Below are 18,676 nucleotides of genomic sequence, written 5' to 3' on the forward strand. Positions count from 1 at the left end.
TATCGCTTGTTCCTGCTTCAGGTAGTGCCTCTGTTCATCTTACTATTTCTCCATGGGCAACAAACAATCACTTATTGTATTTTTATTAAATGTCCACCAAATTCCTGATCCTGGATAGAGAAATTAAAGATGTGGCTGGTAGTTTCAACAAAATTGCAGTCAAGTACCAAAAGAAATGACTATATACTAATACATATATATATATATATATGCATATATCATCATATGTTCTGAATCATCATAAGCTCTAATAATTTTCATAAACTGAACATACCCAGGGATAATCAGCACTGAGATCAAGAACCAAAACAGCACCAGAGCCCCAGAAACCCTCCTGATGTCTGTTTCCAGTTATTACTCTTCTAAAGTACTTCTAAGGACTCTGAACACCTAGATTGTCTTTTTAAATACTTTACATATATGAAACCATACCATATGTACTCCTTAGTATCTGGCTTCTTTCCTTCATCCTTATGTTTGTGAAATTCATCATTTCAAATGATGAACACAGCAGCAGTGTGTTCCTTTGCAATGACAGATTTCCATTGTGGAAAAACATCATCATCCATTACTTATCCATTCTACTGATGACAGGCGTTTGGGTAGATTCCAGCTAGGGCTGCTATGACCTTTTCAGGGCATGTTTTTCCATGAACACATGGATGCACTGCTGCTAGGTACCTACCTGGGAGTAGAACTATTGTATTGCAGTTATACATATATTTAGCTTTTGGAGATACTGCAAATGGGTATGAGAGCTTCTCAGAGAATTAAGGGCCCAGTTCTACTTTTATCTACATCATAATAATGGCATCATATACCAGGTCTGTACCAAATCCAATCTATTACCCAAGTTTGAGAGCCTACCCAAACCAATCTATTTTAATCTGCCTTAAAAATCCTATCTTCATAAATATTGCCTAGGCTTATTTGTCCCTCTAAAGAACTGGCTATTAACTAAGAAGGGCAGAAGAAATTATACTGTAGCTAAAAGCAAATCATATCACAAAAGAACAAGCTGCCTAATAAAACACAACTTGTAATTACTATTCACTTCAAAATAAATCAAATTTTCCATATAAATCAAGTACTTACTAGTAAATTAATGAAAAATATGACAGTATTGAACATTTAATTGCTTCTATTACAAAACCTCCAAACTTAAGCTTAGCTTATCAGACAGGCAAGAGGAAATTAGTTAGCAACAGATGCATCAGTAAAAACCTGTTAGAACACAGCTCCAGAGTTAGTCTTCCCCAAGTTTATTAAGACCATCTGCCCATTTCTTTTTTAAGTTTTCACTTTTGACAATCCTACTTAGTACCTCTAAACAATGATTTTTGGTTTTTTTTGATCAATATCTTTTTTAATATCTTCAGTTTATAAGTTTCAAAAGCTCTGTTATCTCAAACTGCAGGTTTAATTTCCTTTCCAGAATGCTTTTTTCAGAAAATTAAGCCTCTGGAAAATGGCAGATGAAAAGACCATTGAGCAATGACATGGCTTAAATAAATTAAGGCTTCTAGGCTATGTTGCTACTTCCTGTTTCCATAAGGTAATCTTTTTTCAGGTTATTAAACATCACTTGTGACCTTTAGAAAGAACTCGCTGAAGTCATTTAACAATAATAAAATCTGGTTTGATTATCCTAATGATGAATAATATAAAAAGATGTCAACTTTCAATCATAACATGTAATAATGCCTATTATACATTTTCAAATTACTAAATAGGTTTGAGATGGTCCAAATTACAATTAAATATATTTTACTTGGCACCACAAATTTAAAAAAATACAAATAAGCATAATTAGTGAAGACAAATGAAAAGTAAAAATAAAACACTTATGAAAGATGTATTACATACCACACACTATTCTAAGGCCTGGAGAGTCCAGGATGAACAACACAAATATGCAGCAAGCACCCTGCTTTCATGGAGCTAAAGATGCTAGAGAGGAGTGAAACAGAATAAGTAATTACACGAATAAGTGGTATGCAAGGTGCTCCTTGAGGCCACAACATCAACTAAATGTGGGTGGGTAGCATGTATGTCTGGGAGTGACTAGATTATGTACAATAGGTGATACAGTTAATGAGTGTAAAACGTGTTGGGTCTACTATCCATAACTAACACCATTTGCTGTCAGGTAAATGATACTCATCATATCTTTCCATTAGTCATTTCAATGTAGATAATTTCTTGAACACTCATTTTTGGTTCAACTACCTGGAAGCAACACAAAGGAATGCAGACATGACCATGGTGTGGTCACAAGGAGTGATCTAGTCTATAGGGAAGCAGTCCCACAAAGGACCAGCAAGACCACAACATGAAATGTACCACATTGAGTTATGCATGGAGTCAGGTGTAAGGGAACCTAACAGGAGGCAGGGAAAGACTTCAGAGAACAAGGGTATCCAATACTGGATGATTCTAGCATTTCTCCAGGCCTACAAAGGGGGCAGAGCATTCCTGGGAAAGGGGCTAGGAATAGAAGGTTGAAAACAAGTTGCAAAGGTCATGGTGTGTTTGGTGAGCAGTCTGTAGATGGGTGGAACAGTAGAAAAGGAGACAGCAGTCTTGGCCTCTTGGCCATCTGTGTAGACTGCTGAAGAAAAGTTACTTTGGGAAAATCTTGCTATGCTAAGCAAACCCCAGCTCAATGACAATACATCATTTTGTGCAGGTAGCAGAATGCAGTAATTCTCAACTAAATTACCATATCCAAATAAATTAATTAGTTTTGCTATAAAGTCATAATTATGTCTTAAAGAAACCTCACATTATTAAAAAGCATATTAAAGAAACAGCTATTTCCATATGAGGAAAGGAGGGTTGCACTTGCAGAGAGACAAACTAGATAATTTTTCCTACAGGAACTTCAACAATAAAGAGTAGAATTACTATGGAAGTTAGTACGGAGGGTCTTCAAAAGATGAGGAATGGAACTACAATAAAACTCAACTACACCACTGCTTGGTATTTATCCTAAAAAATTTAAGTCAGCATACTATAGCAATATATGTATACCCAATGGATGGAACTTCAGAACACCATGTTAATTGAAATAAGCCAAACTCAAAAAAGTCAAGGGTCTTATGTTTTCCCTTACAAATGAAATCTAAAGAGGAAAAATAAAAGAAAGGTAGAGGGGGTGATCTCATGAAAATAAAAGGGAGATCAGTAGAGTAGAGGAAAGGGATGGGAGTGGGAAGGGAAAGGGGAAATACTGGTCGATGATATTGGCCAAATTATATTGTTATATCATGTGCATGTATGAATATGTAATAACCAATCCCACCTTTATACATGAACAGCACAGAAAACCTGATCCAAGTTCACACCCACTCACAGCAAAGAAGCCTGTGCTGCCAGCTGGCCTCCCTCCAGGCACAGAGTGCGAGGTGAACCCTGTGCTCCATGGGCAGCTGCTTCCTTCCTACAGGTCCAGGGCTCCCTCAGGTGCTGAAATCACTACCACTAGTAGTCCAGAATATTCAAACCTGCTCCCCGCTCAGTCAGTTACATAACAGCCAGTTTGCAGGATAACAGTTCTCAGAATGAAAATTTACACTGTAAGGAAAATATAGTTAATAATGTTTGTTTAAGGTCTCGTACGGCAGATAAGATCATGAAAACAACAGTGCTCTGGAAAGTGAGGAATGCTCTATAGGTGTGTAACAAGAGCAAGACACATCCTGCTACTTGTTTTAAATGGCATCTCACCATCTTAACTCAGGCTGTCTTTGAGCCAAGCTAACATGCCTATTAATACCAGAAATAACTTCCCAGCAAGCACTTTCTTCCCCTTAAGGAGGAAGAAAGAAAAGGAAAATGCTCCCTAGTCAGACACATATCTTTCTTATTTGCCCTGTGGGCTGCCAAACATACCAGCTCAGCCAAGACTGAAATGAGGAATCTAATAACTGGCTCTTTAAAATGTTGCCAGGAGACTTTAGCTGTGCAGTGGGCTTTTGATAACAGTGACTGACTCTATCCACTGGCCTTGACCTCATTCTGCGCTTCCTGAATGTCCTTATGCAGGGTCTCATGCACAGCAGTGACAAAACTGGAGAGAACAGTCCATTTTTGCAATTGTTCACTCAGCATCAAAGGCACCTTGCTATGATTACGCTTAGTTTTTATGTGCAAGAAAGGGTAGTGGGCAGATGACACTTGTTAGTCAGTGATGTTCCACACACTTATATTAACAGAAGCCCTGCAAAAGCAAGTACAAATTTCTATTTTGTTTTAAAGGAGTACACCTTCTCCTTTGGGGACGGTAGAGGGAGGGATTCAATAAAGTAGTAAAAGAACACTGTTTAGCTAAGCAATCCTGTGGTTCTGAAAGGAAAGCTAAGGTCTCTAATGATTACAATGGTCAATGTGTATATATAAGCCACAGGAATCAATCCACAACTTTAAAGTATTAATCTAAACATCAAGTATTGGAAAAGGCAATCTCGTTTAAGATATTCAAATAAAACTGACAAGAACAAAGTTCAATCTACATTGTAGAAAATTGGAGATTTTGCAATAAAAATTGTTCCATAGTGCAGTTTTTTTCCTTAAAAATGCAACCTTCACCTGAAATTAAGCTTGGGCACTAGTTGCTGGCAGGAAGCATGCTTTCTGGTCTGCTGCTCTGTGCTCTGACTGTACAAAGGCAGCCCTGCCTCTGTGTGTGGGGCCTGGGTTATCCAGAACTACCTGGGTTCTTCTTGAAATCCTCTTTACAGTTGACAGGGAAGAGAGTGTACATTCACATCTTGCTTCATTCTGTTTTTAGTAGCTCTGAGATCGTTTCCCTTTTCACTGTGACATTCCACTAATTGTCCCCTGCAAATCTGACTTTTGCTTCTTTGCATGCACAGCTTGGCTGCATTTCCAGCCAAGTGTGGCCAACATGACTACGGCCTCTCCCCTGGAATGAGATCAGATGTGATAGGTGCCCCTTCCAAGAATGGCCCATAAAAATACTGTGATCGCTCCTTCACACTCTTTCCTGTTTGGATGGTTGTGAATAATGATAAAGCCTGGGGAGCCACATGATGGAAAGAATGTGGGTCCTTGAGTGGCTGCTTGGAGAAAAACCACCTTGCTGACCTGCCCAGGAGTTTTACATGAGCAAGAAATAAATTTCTATTGGGGTAAGCAAAACAGTATGGTATTCACATCCTATTCTTAGGATATTCAAAAGTTTAATAAAACACTAAAATGTCCCTAAAAAAGCTTGCAATTGATAATTCAAAATTCTGTTATCAATTTCCCTGTATAAATTATAGCTTCTAAAAGAAGCTTATATAGCTTCTAAAAGAGGAAACTATGGAGACAGTAAAAATATCAGTGGTTGCCAGGGGTTGAAGAAAAGGGAGAAATAGGCCGAGAGAGGATTTTCAGGAAAGTGGAACTACTCTGTGTGATACTATAATGGCACATATAAGTCATTTTACATTTGTCCAAATCCACAGAACGTACACCAAGAGCCTCATGTAAACTTTGTACTTTAGGTAATAATGACATATCAGTATAGCAAATGCACCACTCTGGTGGGGGAGATTGGTGAGAGAGGAGGCTATGCATTTGTGCAGACAAGACCTCTGTACTTTCCTCTCAATTTTGCTGTGAATTTAAAGCTGATAGTTATTTTTTAAATTCAATGAATAAAGATAACAGACTATTTATATAGCACTCTGCAAAAGCCATTAAGCCACTAGAAGGAAAGTTCATTTTTGTTTCCTTCATTTAAACCAGGGTTACCCAGGAGAACTTTGCATGGCAGAAATGTTCTCTATCCATTCCATCCAATGTGGTGCCACTAGATCATGTGATCATCGAGCACTTGAATCACAAGTACAACTATGGAAATGAATTTTAAACTTCATTTAATTTTAATTTAAGGAGACTTAAATAACTTCTGGCTACCATATTGAATAGGGCCACTCTAGACTGCCCCAGAATCTTATGGCTATCCAGCTCAGAATGGTGACTGGATGACCCAAATTCTATTTCTGATATTTGGCATATAAGATAACATCTACATTTTTAATCTCTAAAACTTAAGAAAGAGGCAATACTTGATACTTCAACAGCTTCTCTTCTAACCACCAAGTCTCAGATCCACCATGAGCTAAATGTTCTACCTGAAAATGGCTAAAAATCTTCCTGCATAAACTAATCTTACCTGTTATCTCAGATAATATAAATAATTACATTACACTTACATTTTCTTTTAATATCACTGTTTAGGTTTATGTGCATTTCAGTGTACTTTTATTTAAATATTATCCAAATAATTTTACGGTTTAATTATAACTTTGAAAGAAATGGCAAATGTGTGTGGGGGAAGACATTCTTTAGATTCCAAAGAACGGACAGAATCCTAGCCTGTCAGGGCAGGAATCATTTTAATTCACGAGTGATATGCCATGAAGCAGCAATACAAATGCTTATAAAACAGTGCTTATTTTGTGTTGATAACATTTTTGGTACAGAATGTTTTTATAGTATTTTGTCAAAAGACTTAATTGTGAAACAAAAATAAAATATTTATATTTTATTTTAATGTAGCCTGAAAAATCAAGCACCTTTTTTTCTTAAAACTTTAGAAAGTCACTCATTTGAAATATGTAGGCTTAACCTTAAGGTAACTTAGAAAATTAAATTATAGGTTATTCCTATGAAATTAAAATTTGTTAACATTTAAAATGCAAAACCTTTCAACACAACTTTTAAAAAGTTAAAAAAGTCAATAAAGTGGTTCCCAATAATGTAAAAAAAGGTAGAAAATTAACAAATAAAAAAACAAAATTACTTTCTATAATCAGAATTACATGAGAGTGCCTAAAAGAGAAATGAGCTAAATCAGTGTATCACTGTTTCACATATACATTTTCCTATAGTTCTCCAGATGCTGCCTAGTGGGCATGTTGAACACCATAGCAATTCGAAATTCCTCAAGTCGACAGCATAGGATTCCCCCGATAGTCGGGTGGGGCTGGGCTGTTATGCCAACAACTGCTGAAGCAGCTACAGAGGCAAAGGCCAGGAGAAACAATTTCCCTGCCGTGACCCATATGCTCCAGGTGACCAAAACCAACTTCTAAATGTAGGCATGCTTGGAAATCTAAATGCTGCATCCAAAATGGTTTTTACAGGGGGAAAAAAAAAAATCACTCTGAGTTCTAAACAACTGACTTATAAAAGGTATTTTTTAAAACATAATTCATCTATAACCTTAGGGTTATCAACATACATGATATTTAAATAAATTCTACATTGGGAAGAATTTTTTTGGCTAAATATTATTAATTTATATGCAAATGTTTATAATTTTAACTAAATTTATTTCCCAAATAAATTTATTGATCTATTTAAAAATATTTATTCAGATTCTCTTTCATGCCACTTATCCAATGACTGGTAACATCTCTTTCCCTGTGAGCTCTTGTTTTCATCTTCCTCAATTCCCTAAGCCACCTCCTTTTCCAGGAAGGAAATGTCTCCTTTCACTTAAGCCATGGTCATAGGGGAAATCCATATCAAAATTCTGGTCTACTCCAAATTATGTTTGATAGTTACCATAAAAAATAGCACTTCCAGTCCTCTTCACTAAAAGGTAAAAGTAGATGCTAGTACTGGTAGGCTTTAGATCCCTCACATAAGCAGAATCCTATAGATTCTATGCTGTCACAGCTTCACATGACAAATAACACTTTAAATCAAGGCAAAAAATAGACATATAAGCAAATAATTCATCTCAGAGATCTGTACTATTTTATTTAAAACACAGTCTTTCAATTACAAAAAAAAAATAAAGGGTTGGGGATATGGCTAGGTAGTAAAGTGCCCCTGAGTTCAATCCCCAGTACCAAAAGAAAAACAAAACAAAACAAACAAAAAAAAAAAAACGGAGGGAGAGACAAAGAGCTTGATATCATGGAACTTAGGTTCCCAGAACTAAAACAGACAAAATACATAAAGAATTGTATCACTGAAGGCACGGATAAATGCTATGATGAAAGAGAAAGCAAAGAAAGAATACAGGAGACGAATGGGAAAGCCAGGTTGGATGGGTGGGCCAGGAAGACTTCTTGGAAGAAGTTATATTTGAGCAGCTATCTGAAAGACACGAGAGAATGTTCCATGCTCTGGGGGAAGAACATTCTAGGGTCCAGCAGTGCAAAATCCTAGAGGTGGCAATCAGCTTGAGTGTGGAGACTAGAGGAAGGTCAATGTGGCTGGGGACAAGTAGGAAGAGCAGTCATAGCCTGAGAGGGAGAAGTCAGGTTACCTGGGGTCCTAAGAGCCAAAAGAAGTACTGGATTGTATCCTAAATACCCTAGAAGGTTTTAAGCAGGAGAGAAAAGTGGAGGAACTGGCAGTTTTTAAGATCACTTTGGCTGCCGCTGGGAAGCAGACAGGGGGGTAAGAATAGTCTGCAGACCAGTTAGGAGGTTTCTATAGGAGTTTGTGCTAGCTGGTATGGCTTGGGTTTGAGTGGAATAGAGGAGGTGGAGTCATTACCTTACTTGAACACTTCTGGAGTTAGGGCCAATGGGACTTGCTTATATTGAGTACAGGGAGTGGAAGGAAGAGAGGCCTAAAGAACTGGATGAAGTCAGGTATGGTGACACATACCCGTAATCCCTGTAAGTGCAAAAGGATGGGAGGCAGAACTCAACACATTCAGAGAAGCCTTTATTCCTTCGTGGACATGGGTGCCACTGGGAGCCATTTTCCAAATGGGGAAAATGACTATCAGTTACAAGGAGGATTTTGGTTTTATAGGGTACAATGATGTAATCATTGGAAGCCATGTTCATGCAGTTTTGACCATCAGGGGCTAGTTGTACAGGTTAAAACTTTAACTTAGGAGGGTGGTTGTAAAAAGGTTGAAGCTCATTGTTCTTTCTCTGGGATCCATTGTTTCCCAAAGTTTCAGTATTTGCTGTGCCTCCATCTAGGGCTAATTTTTGATGGGGGAAGGTCTAAGTTCAGGGCCCATTGTTATTAGGAAAGGGTGCGCTGGGAGAGGCTTAATGTTTGGCCAAATTCCCCTCCCTCCTCCCAAGTCACACTGTCCCTTTGTTTTTCTTGGAGAGCTGTCTTTTAGGAATATTATTTTCCATTACCCTTCAATCCCAGCAACTGCGGGGCAGGTGGGGTGGGGTGGGGCTGGCAGTGAGTGTTGAGACAGGAGGATTCCAAGTTTGAGGCTAGCCTCAGCAACTTAGCAATACCCTGGTCTCAAGATAAAAAGTAAAAAGGGTTGGTAGAGCACCAGGGGGGTTCAATCTCCAGTACCAAAAAAACAAAAACAAACAAAAACTGGGTGAAGAGAAGACAATTAAGAAAGAGCTAGAGTTGTCTAAGGGTATCAAGAGTTCTGTTGGAAGCTGCCAAGTCTGAGGTGCTGTTGGATGCCATCTGGGGATACTGAGTAGTCACTGACAGTCCACATCTAGGGCTCTGGGGAGAAGACTGGCACCACAGAGGTAAAAAGAGAGCACCAAGAGACAGAGGAAGAGGGAAGAGCCTTGAAGAAGCAGCAGAAGAAACTGAACAAGAGCAGCCAGTGAGGTGGGAGGAGAAGCAGGAGAAAAGGGTGGCCCAAGAGCCAAGGGAAGGACAGGGAAGGAAGGGAATCACCAAATGCATCAAATGTCACTCTTTGGTCTAACATGATAAGGACTGAGAACTGTCCACTGGATTCTAGAAGACAAAATACACCACAGCAAAGCTGTAAAAATAACAGTGGTGGAGAGTGTACAGGGGGAGGGGAGAAGGTTGGGGTGGGGAAGGCAAAAGCTTGACTGGAGTGGGCTGGAGAGAAATTGGGAAAGGAAGAGGTGGAAGAATGGGTATAGAAGAATTAGGCACATCTTTCACAGCCTTTTGCTATAAAAAGGGGAGAAAAACGGGCCAGTAACTGAAGAGAAATATGTGGTCAAGAAGGATTTTTTTTTTTTTAAGATGGAAACTCTTACATCATCTTTGTATGTTGCTAAGAATGAGCAGGTCAAGAGGGAAAAAATCAATAGTGTAGAATTGAGGAGAATATTGCAGGTGTTATGTCCGTGACCAGGAGACAGGAAGCGGGATTAAGTAGAGAGACTGCCTTCAAAAGGAGCACAGACAGTTCATCCTCAGTAACAGTTGGGGGCGTCTGGGGACACAAGCAGGTGGTAGGGGATGAGAAAGATTTTTCAGTTTTCCCAGTAAAAGTAGGAAGCAAGGTTTGGGTTCTTGGGGTGATCCCTAGAAAAGGCAGAAACAGCTTTCTACAGAGGAGACAATAACAAGCCTCAGGCTGGATGCATGGGGGCGCCAGAGCCCACCTGGCAGCTCAGCTCCCAGTAAGAGACCGCGAAGCCCATTTCTAAGGAGAGGAATACCTTACTAAGCAGCCAGGAGACAAAAGGCAAATCTCTCAGGAATCAGGACCAGGCAGAGAAATACTAACAACCTTTTAACAATGCTTTAAAACTAAAATCTTTGATCCATTCACTCTCAATAGTCCCAGAGAATTCATCCTACTCAATGTGGAAAATGTCTCAATAGGAAAAATGGGCTAAGGTCATTTACAAAGAATCCATATGTTTTTTAAAAAACGTGAATGGCCAATACATATGAAAAAAATTGTATTTTATCCATAGAGACAAAAAGTGGGTGGTGGCTGCCAATGGCTAGGGGTAGAGGTGGGGCAGGGAATTAAGTGCTTAATGGGCACAGAGTTTCAGTTTGGGAAGACGAAGAAGTTCTAAAGGTGGATAGTGGTGATGGTCATACAATAATGCGAGTGTTCTTAATGCCACTGAACGATACACTTAAATATGGTTAATATGGTACTTTTTGTTAAATGCATTTTACAACAATTTTCTTTAAAATTGCATTTTATTGGCAAAATAAATGCAAATTAAAACAATGAGGTGACATTTTGCACATATACTGCGTCTTTGGTGAGGACACACAGTGGGCAAGGAGATCTGTAGAATGAAGAGTAAATGTCCCCCAGGGTTGGCAGAGGTGGGGGATGAGCTCCCTCCCAGCCTACTGAGTGCAGGTTAAGCAGGTGTCATTTTCCCAGAGAAAATTGTAATTTATCTGTCAGGAATCTATTCAAGGGCTGGGAATATAGCTCAGTTGGTAGAGTGCTTGCCTTGCAGGCACAAGACCTTGGGTTCAATCCCAGGCAACACACACACACACACACAAAGAGGAATTTATTCAAAAGAAATAGTAGCCGGGCTCAGAATAACTAAAGGCATTTGTCTTGATCCACTGTGTGCTGGAAGGCCAGAGCATACCTCCACTGGACAACAACTGGAAGAAATGTCTGAAAGACACAAATAATAGTGGGCAAGAGACTAGGGAAGCCACCACCCTGCCCAGTTCCAGTTTCAGCAGAAACTGAAATTGTCCTAAAATCAGAAACCAGAGGAGCTGGAAAGAGAAAGAGTGGGGAAGGAGGTCAGCAGTCCATCTGGATATTATTTAAAGAGATCAGAACGATTGAGTCAGGTGTCTCTAACACACTTTATAAACAATCATCTTTTCAGACTTGCCAGCTCTGGTGTATCAGTAGGATACAATGCAAAATATGTGGGACATTGTGTTCACAGTGGCAGTATCTGAAAGCAAAAATATTAATAATAGGTGACAAAATGGTTACTAAATTGTGGCACATTTATATATTGGAACATTACTTGTCACTAAAAATTATCATATTTCAGATTATAGAACTGTTTTTTTTTTTTTTTTTTTTTTTTGCAGTGCTGGGGATTGAACCCAGGGCCTTATGCTTGCAAGGCAAGCATTCTACCAACTGAGCTAAATCCCCAGCCCCATATTTCAGATTATAAATGACCTAAGAAAAGGCTCATAATAATGGCTAAAACTGAAACATCTGGCAAAATTTGAATCAGGTCTGTGGATTAGATAATTCTGTATCATTGTTGATTTTCCTGATTTTGATAATCATGCTGTAGTCAAAAAAGAAAGTAATGCTGGGCATGGTGGCACACACCTATAATCCCAGTGACTCAGGAGACGGAGGCAGGAGGAGCATAATTTTGGTAAAGTGTCCCTGGGTGAGAGAGAGAGAGAGAAAGAGAGAGAGGGAGGGAGGGAGGGAGGGAGGGAGGGAGGGAGGAAGGAAGGAAGGAAGGAAGGAAGGAAGGAAGGAAGGAAGGAAGGAAGGAAGGGAGGAAGAGAAAGAAAGAAAGAAAGAAAGAAAGAAAGAAAGAAAGAAAGAAAGAAAGAAAGAAAGAAAGAAAGAAAGAAAGAAAGAAAGAAAGAAAGAAAGAAAGAAAAGAAAGAGAAAGGAAGGAAGGAAGGAAGGAAGGAAGGAAGGGGGGGAAAGAAAATTTCCTTGTATTTAGGAATATACACTGCTTCAAAGTACTTAAAGGGAAGTGGGGATCATGAATATAATTACTCCCAAATTATTTCAAGAAAAAATAATATACAGAGAGAATGATGAAGCAACTGTGCAAAATGTTAACAATAGGACAATCTGTAGAGGTTATTTTTTTAACAAAAGCCAATACCCAATTTTGGGGGGGAAAAGGAACTAAAGAAATGGATAGGAAAATTACAGGAAAATAAAGGTGTCTAACAAAATTACACGGAGTAATCCTCAGTTTCACTAATGAGAGAAATGTAAATTAGAACAACAATAAGTTCTTGTTTTCCATCCATGTCAGCAAGGATATTAGAAAACAGGCATTCCCACACATTTTTGGTACTGCCTTTCAGAGTTATTAGCAGTTCTCTAATGAATTTGGAAATGTACATGCCCTTTGACACATCAAGTTCCTAGCACTGCTAGGAACCTGTTCCACAGACTCAAAAAGTCAGGTGCAAAAATCACATGGACAACATAATCCTTACTAGGTTAATTAAAAAGCTACAAGTAAATTACAAAAATGGTAACAATGATTATCTCTAGCCTTTAAAAAAGAGACTCTCCTCTGAATTCTTTAAAAAAAAAAAAAAAAAGGAAGCATTCAAATAACCAGAATACAAACAAAAGCAAATTTGTTAACCTCTACATACCCACCACCCAACATTATTATTATTATTATTATTATTATTATTATTATTATTATTAATTTTTTGGGGGGGGGAGGGGACAGAACCAGGGATTTAAATCAGGGGCATTTAACCACTGAGCCACATCCCCAGCCCTTTTTTATATTTTATTTAGAGACAGGGTCTTGCTGAGTTGCTTAGGACCTCACTAAGTTGTTGAGGCTGGCTTTGGAATCGTGATCTCCTGCCTCTGCCTCCTGAGCTGCTGGGATTACAGGCGTGCACCACTTCACCCAGCTCACCCAGCATCATTAACAAATATTGATGGTTACAAAGAAATAAATCATTAGATACATTTGAAGACCATCCTATCTTTCCATCCTTTTCCTTCTGAAGTTCCTTCTTTATTAGCTTTCTTTAAGCTTTTCTGTATGTCCCAATGACAGCATTACTCTTATAACAACTAACGCCTTTTGGAAAGCAACATTGGCTCCAGGTATGTGTAATATGTCAATATAAACTCTACTGACATGTATATCTAAAAAGAACAAATAAAAAAAAAAAAAAAAAAGAAGAAAAGCAACACTGGATATAAAATATAAATAAGCAAGTGGTCTGCACACTGCTTATTATGTTGGGGGACTTTGGAGATTCCCTCCAACTACTTGTTACTTTGCAGTGTTACTGGGTAACTTATGGCACTTGCATGCCATAAGATTGGCTGGTTGCAGGGTTCTGAGTTGAAATCAAATATCATTTGGAAGCCAGCAGCTTTCACATTTGAGTGCCCAGGTAATTGCAGTAGAACTCTGCTGTGGAATACTGGTGAACTAGCAGCTGCAAAATGACCGAGCCAAAAGGAAGGAATGTGCTGATCACCTTTCTGGTTCAACCACTTGGTCACTGTGGAGGAAATTAAGGTCCAGAGCAACCATGGTCTTGCTCTAAGACCTAACCCCAGGACTAATGTGGAAACGGGCGCCACCAGCTGCCTGGGACTGGATTCTCTTACTTTTCCCTTTTTGAAAAACAAGGATGAAAAGGCACCCAGGCCATATTTGAGATGGTGTTCCCAGAATAGTTCCAATGATAAAAGGCTCCCTCCTCAGATCTCTCACAGGGTTAGCCTGGCCAGTGCCCCCTGAAGTGAACCGAAGAATAGAATACAAGAGGCTTGTCCCTCATACCTGGAGCATTGTTCTTGTTCAGGGTGAGATTTAAAACTTTTAAAGTCTTCTTGTGGACTGATCCCTGCCTCTCAGGAGTCAGTTCTTGAACCCCTTAGAATGATAATTATACAATTGGTCCTATTGCTGGGATTCAGAGACACACAGCCACATAGCTCCTGGTTTGTACTTTAAATCTCTTGAGAAAAAAAAAATGCAGTATATGTTAGTTCACCTGAGCCAACACAATGAACCAATTAACTAAGTGAAATTCTGCCTGTCCAATAGCCCATGTTGTGACCAACCTCCAAGATGGTCCCCACTTCCTGGGATTCACACCCTGTGTAGTCCTCTTTCGCACTGTACCTAGGCTGGTCTGTGTGACTTACAGAATATGGTGGAAGTGATATCTTCAATCTGTCTCCCCTCTCTCTCTCATGACTTACTGTCAGGGAAACTGACTGCCATGTGTTGAAGATGCTCAGCAGCCCTGGGGAGAGGCCTCTGGAGAAGAACCAAATGCCCGCATGTCACTTAATGCCCTCATAGAAGCAGATTCTCCAGCTCTGGTCCAGGTTTGACAACAATCCCATGAAATAGCCTGAGCCAGAAGCACCCAGCTAAGCCAGCCTGGATTTCTGACCTCAGAAACTGAGATGACTAATGTTTGTCATCTTAAGCCACTGATTTGGGGAATAATTTGTAATATCTCCTAACGGGTAACCAAATTTCCTATAGCTCCACATCAAGTATGTTATAAACAAAGTCTTCACCAAACTGTGTTTTACAGTAAAAAAGTGTTGGCCACTGACTTCCATGCAATTTTTTAAAACCTCATAATTAATACATTTATAATTGATGGAGTCATAATCTAGTTTTTCAACTGATTAAACTCAAATGCTAAAAGATAGTTCAAAGGACTACAGAATCGTTGCTAGAATATCCAATACCCAAGCAAATTATGTATGTCAAAGAAGAGTTGGGAAACTCTTTCTTTTATGGGGCTTGAGGGGAACTACCTTCCCAGCAGGCTCTCCCTGAGGTAGCTAGGATTTCTGGATCTAGGACAACAAACACATCAGGGGTTTAGGTACATCCTAGCTGGTTTTGTCATCTCTGGTCTCTTTCTTCAAAACACTGTAAATCAAAGGCCCAAGTTAAACGTATATGTCAAACCTGGAGATGAAAAGTAGACAAGACCAAAGGGAACATCTTTCCCTGTGAGATAGTATGGTCAGCTGGCTAAGCTATCACTTAATATCAGACTCAAGTAATATTTTTCTTTCTTTATTTTATAAACTTTCCCTTGTCTTTTCCAATGATTCTGCCTTAAACTTTCCCAGGTGAAAATATCACTGTGGGAGTGTTTTTTCTAACCTTAATATTTTGGGGGCTAGTTTGTTGAGTGTTCCATCACTAGGTAGTAAACTACAAAATGGCAGACACTGATTGCATTTAACTCACACTTCATCCCCCTTAATATGTGCCAGGCACTGTGATAGTTCATCAATATCTGCTGAATAAATGCACTGAATTTGCTTTCCATCTCTGAAGGCCTACCAAAGAATATCTGTTGAATGCCTACAGGCTATAGCACAGTGCAAAAGCTGTCAGGGCCACAAAACTTAAAGTAAAATATTACTTAAGAGTATTCAGAAGGACTCCCAAGTCCTCATTGTTTTTCCACTGGAACCCAGTAGGTTTTTAGGTGTAAACGCAAAGGTATGGCTTTTTTGGTAAGTCACATGATATTTAAATATTCTATGCCATTCCTATGGTACCTGAAATCAAAAGGCATTCATTGAGTACTTCCTATATTTGATGGAGGCAAAGCAATTCTGAAGGTGAGCATTACAGTTAATATACAAAGTTGGGACTGGAAATAATAGATAAAGGTAAGAGTATAAACAACTCTTTTTTTTTTTTTTTTTTCCTTTTGGATGTTCTGTATCTTCAAATTCGTCTATACTTAGCATGAATTGGTTTTGAAGTCAGAAGAAAATAAATGGTCCTCCAACAGGGATGGAAGGAGGAAAAACAGTGTTTCAGTAAAAATGAATACAGAGAAAAGTAACACCTGGTATTATATCACAATGATCAAAAGTATGAGCTTTGAAGTCTGCAGATCTGGGTTAAAGTCTTAGCTTTGCTGCATATTAGCTGGGTCTCTGAGCAGACAGTTTTGCATTTCTGAATCTGTTTCCTGATCTGTAAAATAGTGATAAAGGGTCCTCTATAAAGAATGAAGATTTGAAAAGATGAAACAATGAGGGATCCTGGCATACTGATAAAGGTGCCTACTATTTCTATATCATTATGGGTGATGGGAATGATACTGGTTGCAGCTCTTGGGGTTCCTCTTCCATCCCCAAAACTCTTTCCTGACACATTATAGAGACTTTTCCTGTCCTGTTTTCTATCACCTTTCTGTCTTACTCTTTCTTTTCTCCTTTTTAACTTCACGGGCTTTGTCTCTGCCAGTGGAAACCAGTAATATACAAGGTGTGCTCAGGTATGCAGAAGGAAAGACATGGGATTAAGTCTAGTGGGGCAAGGCCCAGGTCATGTAGTCCAAGAGTTCCTCCTAACCTGCCAACCCAATATGTGTTGTCAAAGTCTTTCTCACTCTTGGCAACTCTGCATTATCTAACCTATAAAACAGGGACTGGGCCAGGCATGGTGACACACACCTGTACTCCCAGTGACTCCTGGCAATTCTGGGCTATCTAACCCATAAAATTGGGACTGGGCCAGGCATGGTGCATGCCTGAACTCCCAGTGACTCTGGAAGCTAAGGCAGGAGGATTGCAAGTCCATGGTCAGTCTCAGCAACTTAGCAAAACCCTGCCTCAAAATAAAAAATAAAAAGGACTAGGGATGTGGCTTAGTGTAAAGCACCCTGGGGTTAATCCCCCAGTACCCTGCCCCAAATGGGGACTGAATCCCTGACTTTAATTACAAGAGAAAAATATCAAGATGCTGGGCATGGTGGTGCATGCCTGTAATCCCAGTGGCTTGGGAGGCTGAGGTACGATGACTGCAAGTTTGAAGGGAGCCTCAGCAATTTAGCAAGATCCTATCTCAAAATTAAAAAATAAAGGCCATTGATGTAGCTCAGTGGTAAAGCATCCCTGAGTTCAATCCCCACTATCAAATATATTCATATATCAAAAGAAAAATCTAATTAAACAGCCTCCAGCAATGACAGAATAACTGGACCAAAATAACCTTTCTCTTCTGCAGTAAACAACTAGAAAACTGGGTGAAATATATAAAACAATTGTTTTCAGATACTGAACTCTGGTGGTATAAACCTTGATCGCTGAGCAAAAGGAAACAAGTAAGGTGTGCCTACAATTGCCTTACCTTTCTACCTGGAAGCACCATCTGGACCACAGTGTAGGAAGAGAGAATCCAAGCAGAGCACAGCAGACTCACTGACTCTCAGCAGTCTCTAATCTCCCCACTGAAGAGACAGAGATTAGAGATTCAGATGCTTGGATGTGTGCAGTAGAGTCCTGGGGAGAGAGAGCCACCCAGAGAAAGGGCTCCAGGAATCAGCAAAGGGATTCTTCTGAGTCTTCCTCAGCACTAAAACTGTTCATGTTTAGGACGAAATTCCATAAAAGCAGACAAAGCCATGGGAGCTGTGAACTAAACAACTCCCAGAGCTCTCACAGGGTTGGGAGAAATGCATGCTCTAACAGCCAGAGTGGTGATACTGGTGAAACACCTGGATTATTCTGGAAAGACCCAGAAATGCCCACCTTGGTAGTAAGTTCTAGTCAGAGAGTAAATGCTACTCTAAAATCTCCCTAGTGATCACAATGAAAGGATCCCAATGATGAGTGAGCAACTTCACTGTCTTCCAAAACAAACTTTAATACTTTTTGAAGAAAAAGAGCGAAGTCCAGACACACAATAATGTAATATCATTATGTCCAGCATCCAATACAAATACTAGACAGGAGAAGCAGGAATATAGGATCTATAACCAGAAGAAAAATCTGGCAGTAGAAACAGATGTTGAAATTACAGACATGATAAAATTATTAAGCAAAGATTTGAAAGTACAGTATTATAAATACCCTCAAAGACTTAAAGAAAAGCATGAACATAATGTACAAAAGAACAGGAATATCCATGATAAGTTTTTAAATTGGTCATACATTTTAGTCATAAATTAACTCTTGAGTAGAATGTGATATCATAGAAAAATTATGAAATGGAATCAAATTAGAACAAGTTCCAGTTCTGCCAATGTCTTGCTATGGTCCTCAGATCCTTAACCTGAAATTTTTAGAGTTAGTTTCCCTATCTGTGAATTGTAGATGTTGACCTTAATAATTTTCCTTTTTTTAGACTCATACTGCCTCCTATTCACCCACAGACAATGAATTCCTAAAGCACCAAAATTCACTTATTTAGCATTTCACTTGAATTTTTTCATTCTTCAATCAGGTTCTGTTTGC

General features: G+C 39.1%; 1 protein-coding gene across 13 annotated transcripts in view; it reads right to left on the reverse strand.

Annotated features, from left to right (window-relative positions):
- SHLD1 (shieldin complex subunit 1) overlaps positions 1-18,676 on the reverse strand; it is an 87,240-nt gene that overhangs the window by 27,399 nt on the left and 41,165 nt on the right. Inside the window, exon 1 of one of the 13 annotated variants that reach the window (XM_079129123.1) lies at positions 433-1,814. The exons of the other annotated variants lie outside the window; for them this stretch is intronic. Coding sequence (XP_078985249.1) covers positions 433-565 — 133 coding nt within the window. The 5' untranslated portion in view covers positions 566-1,814. Of the gene's footprint in view, positions 1-432; positions 1,815-18,676 lie in introns of those variants that run through there. 13 annotated transcript variants of the gene reach the window in all.

Source organism: Sciurus vulgaris (assembly GCF_902686455.1).
Source record: "Sciurus vulgaris genome assembly, chromosome: 2".
NCBI classification, from domain to species: Eukaryota; Metazoa; Chordata; class Mammalia; order Rodentia; family Sciuridae; genus Sciurus; species Sciurus vulgaris.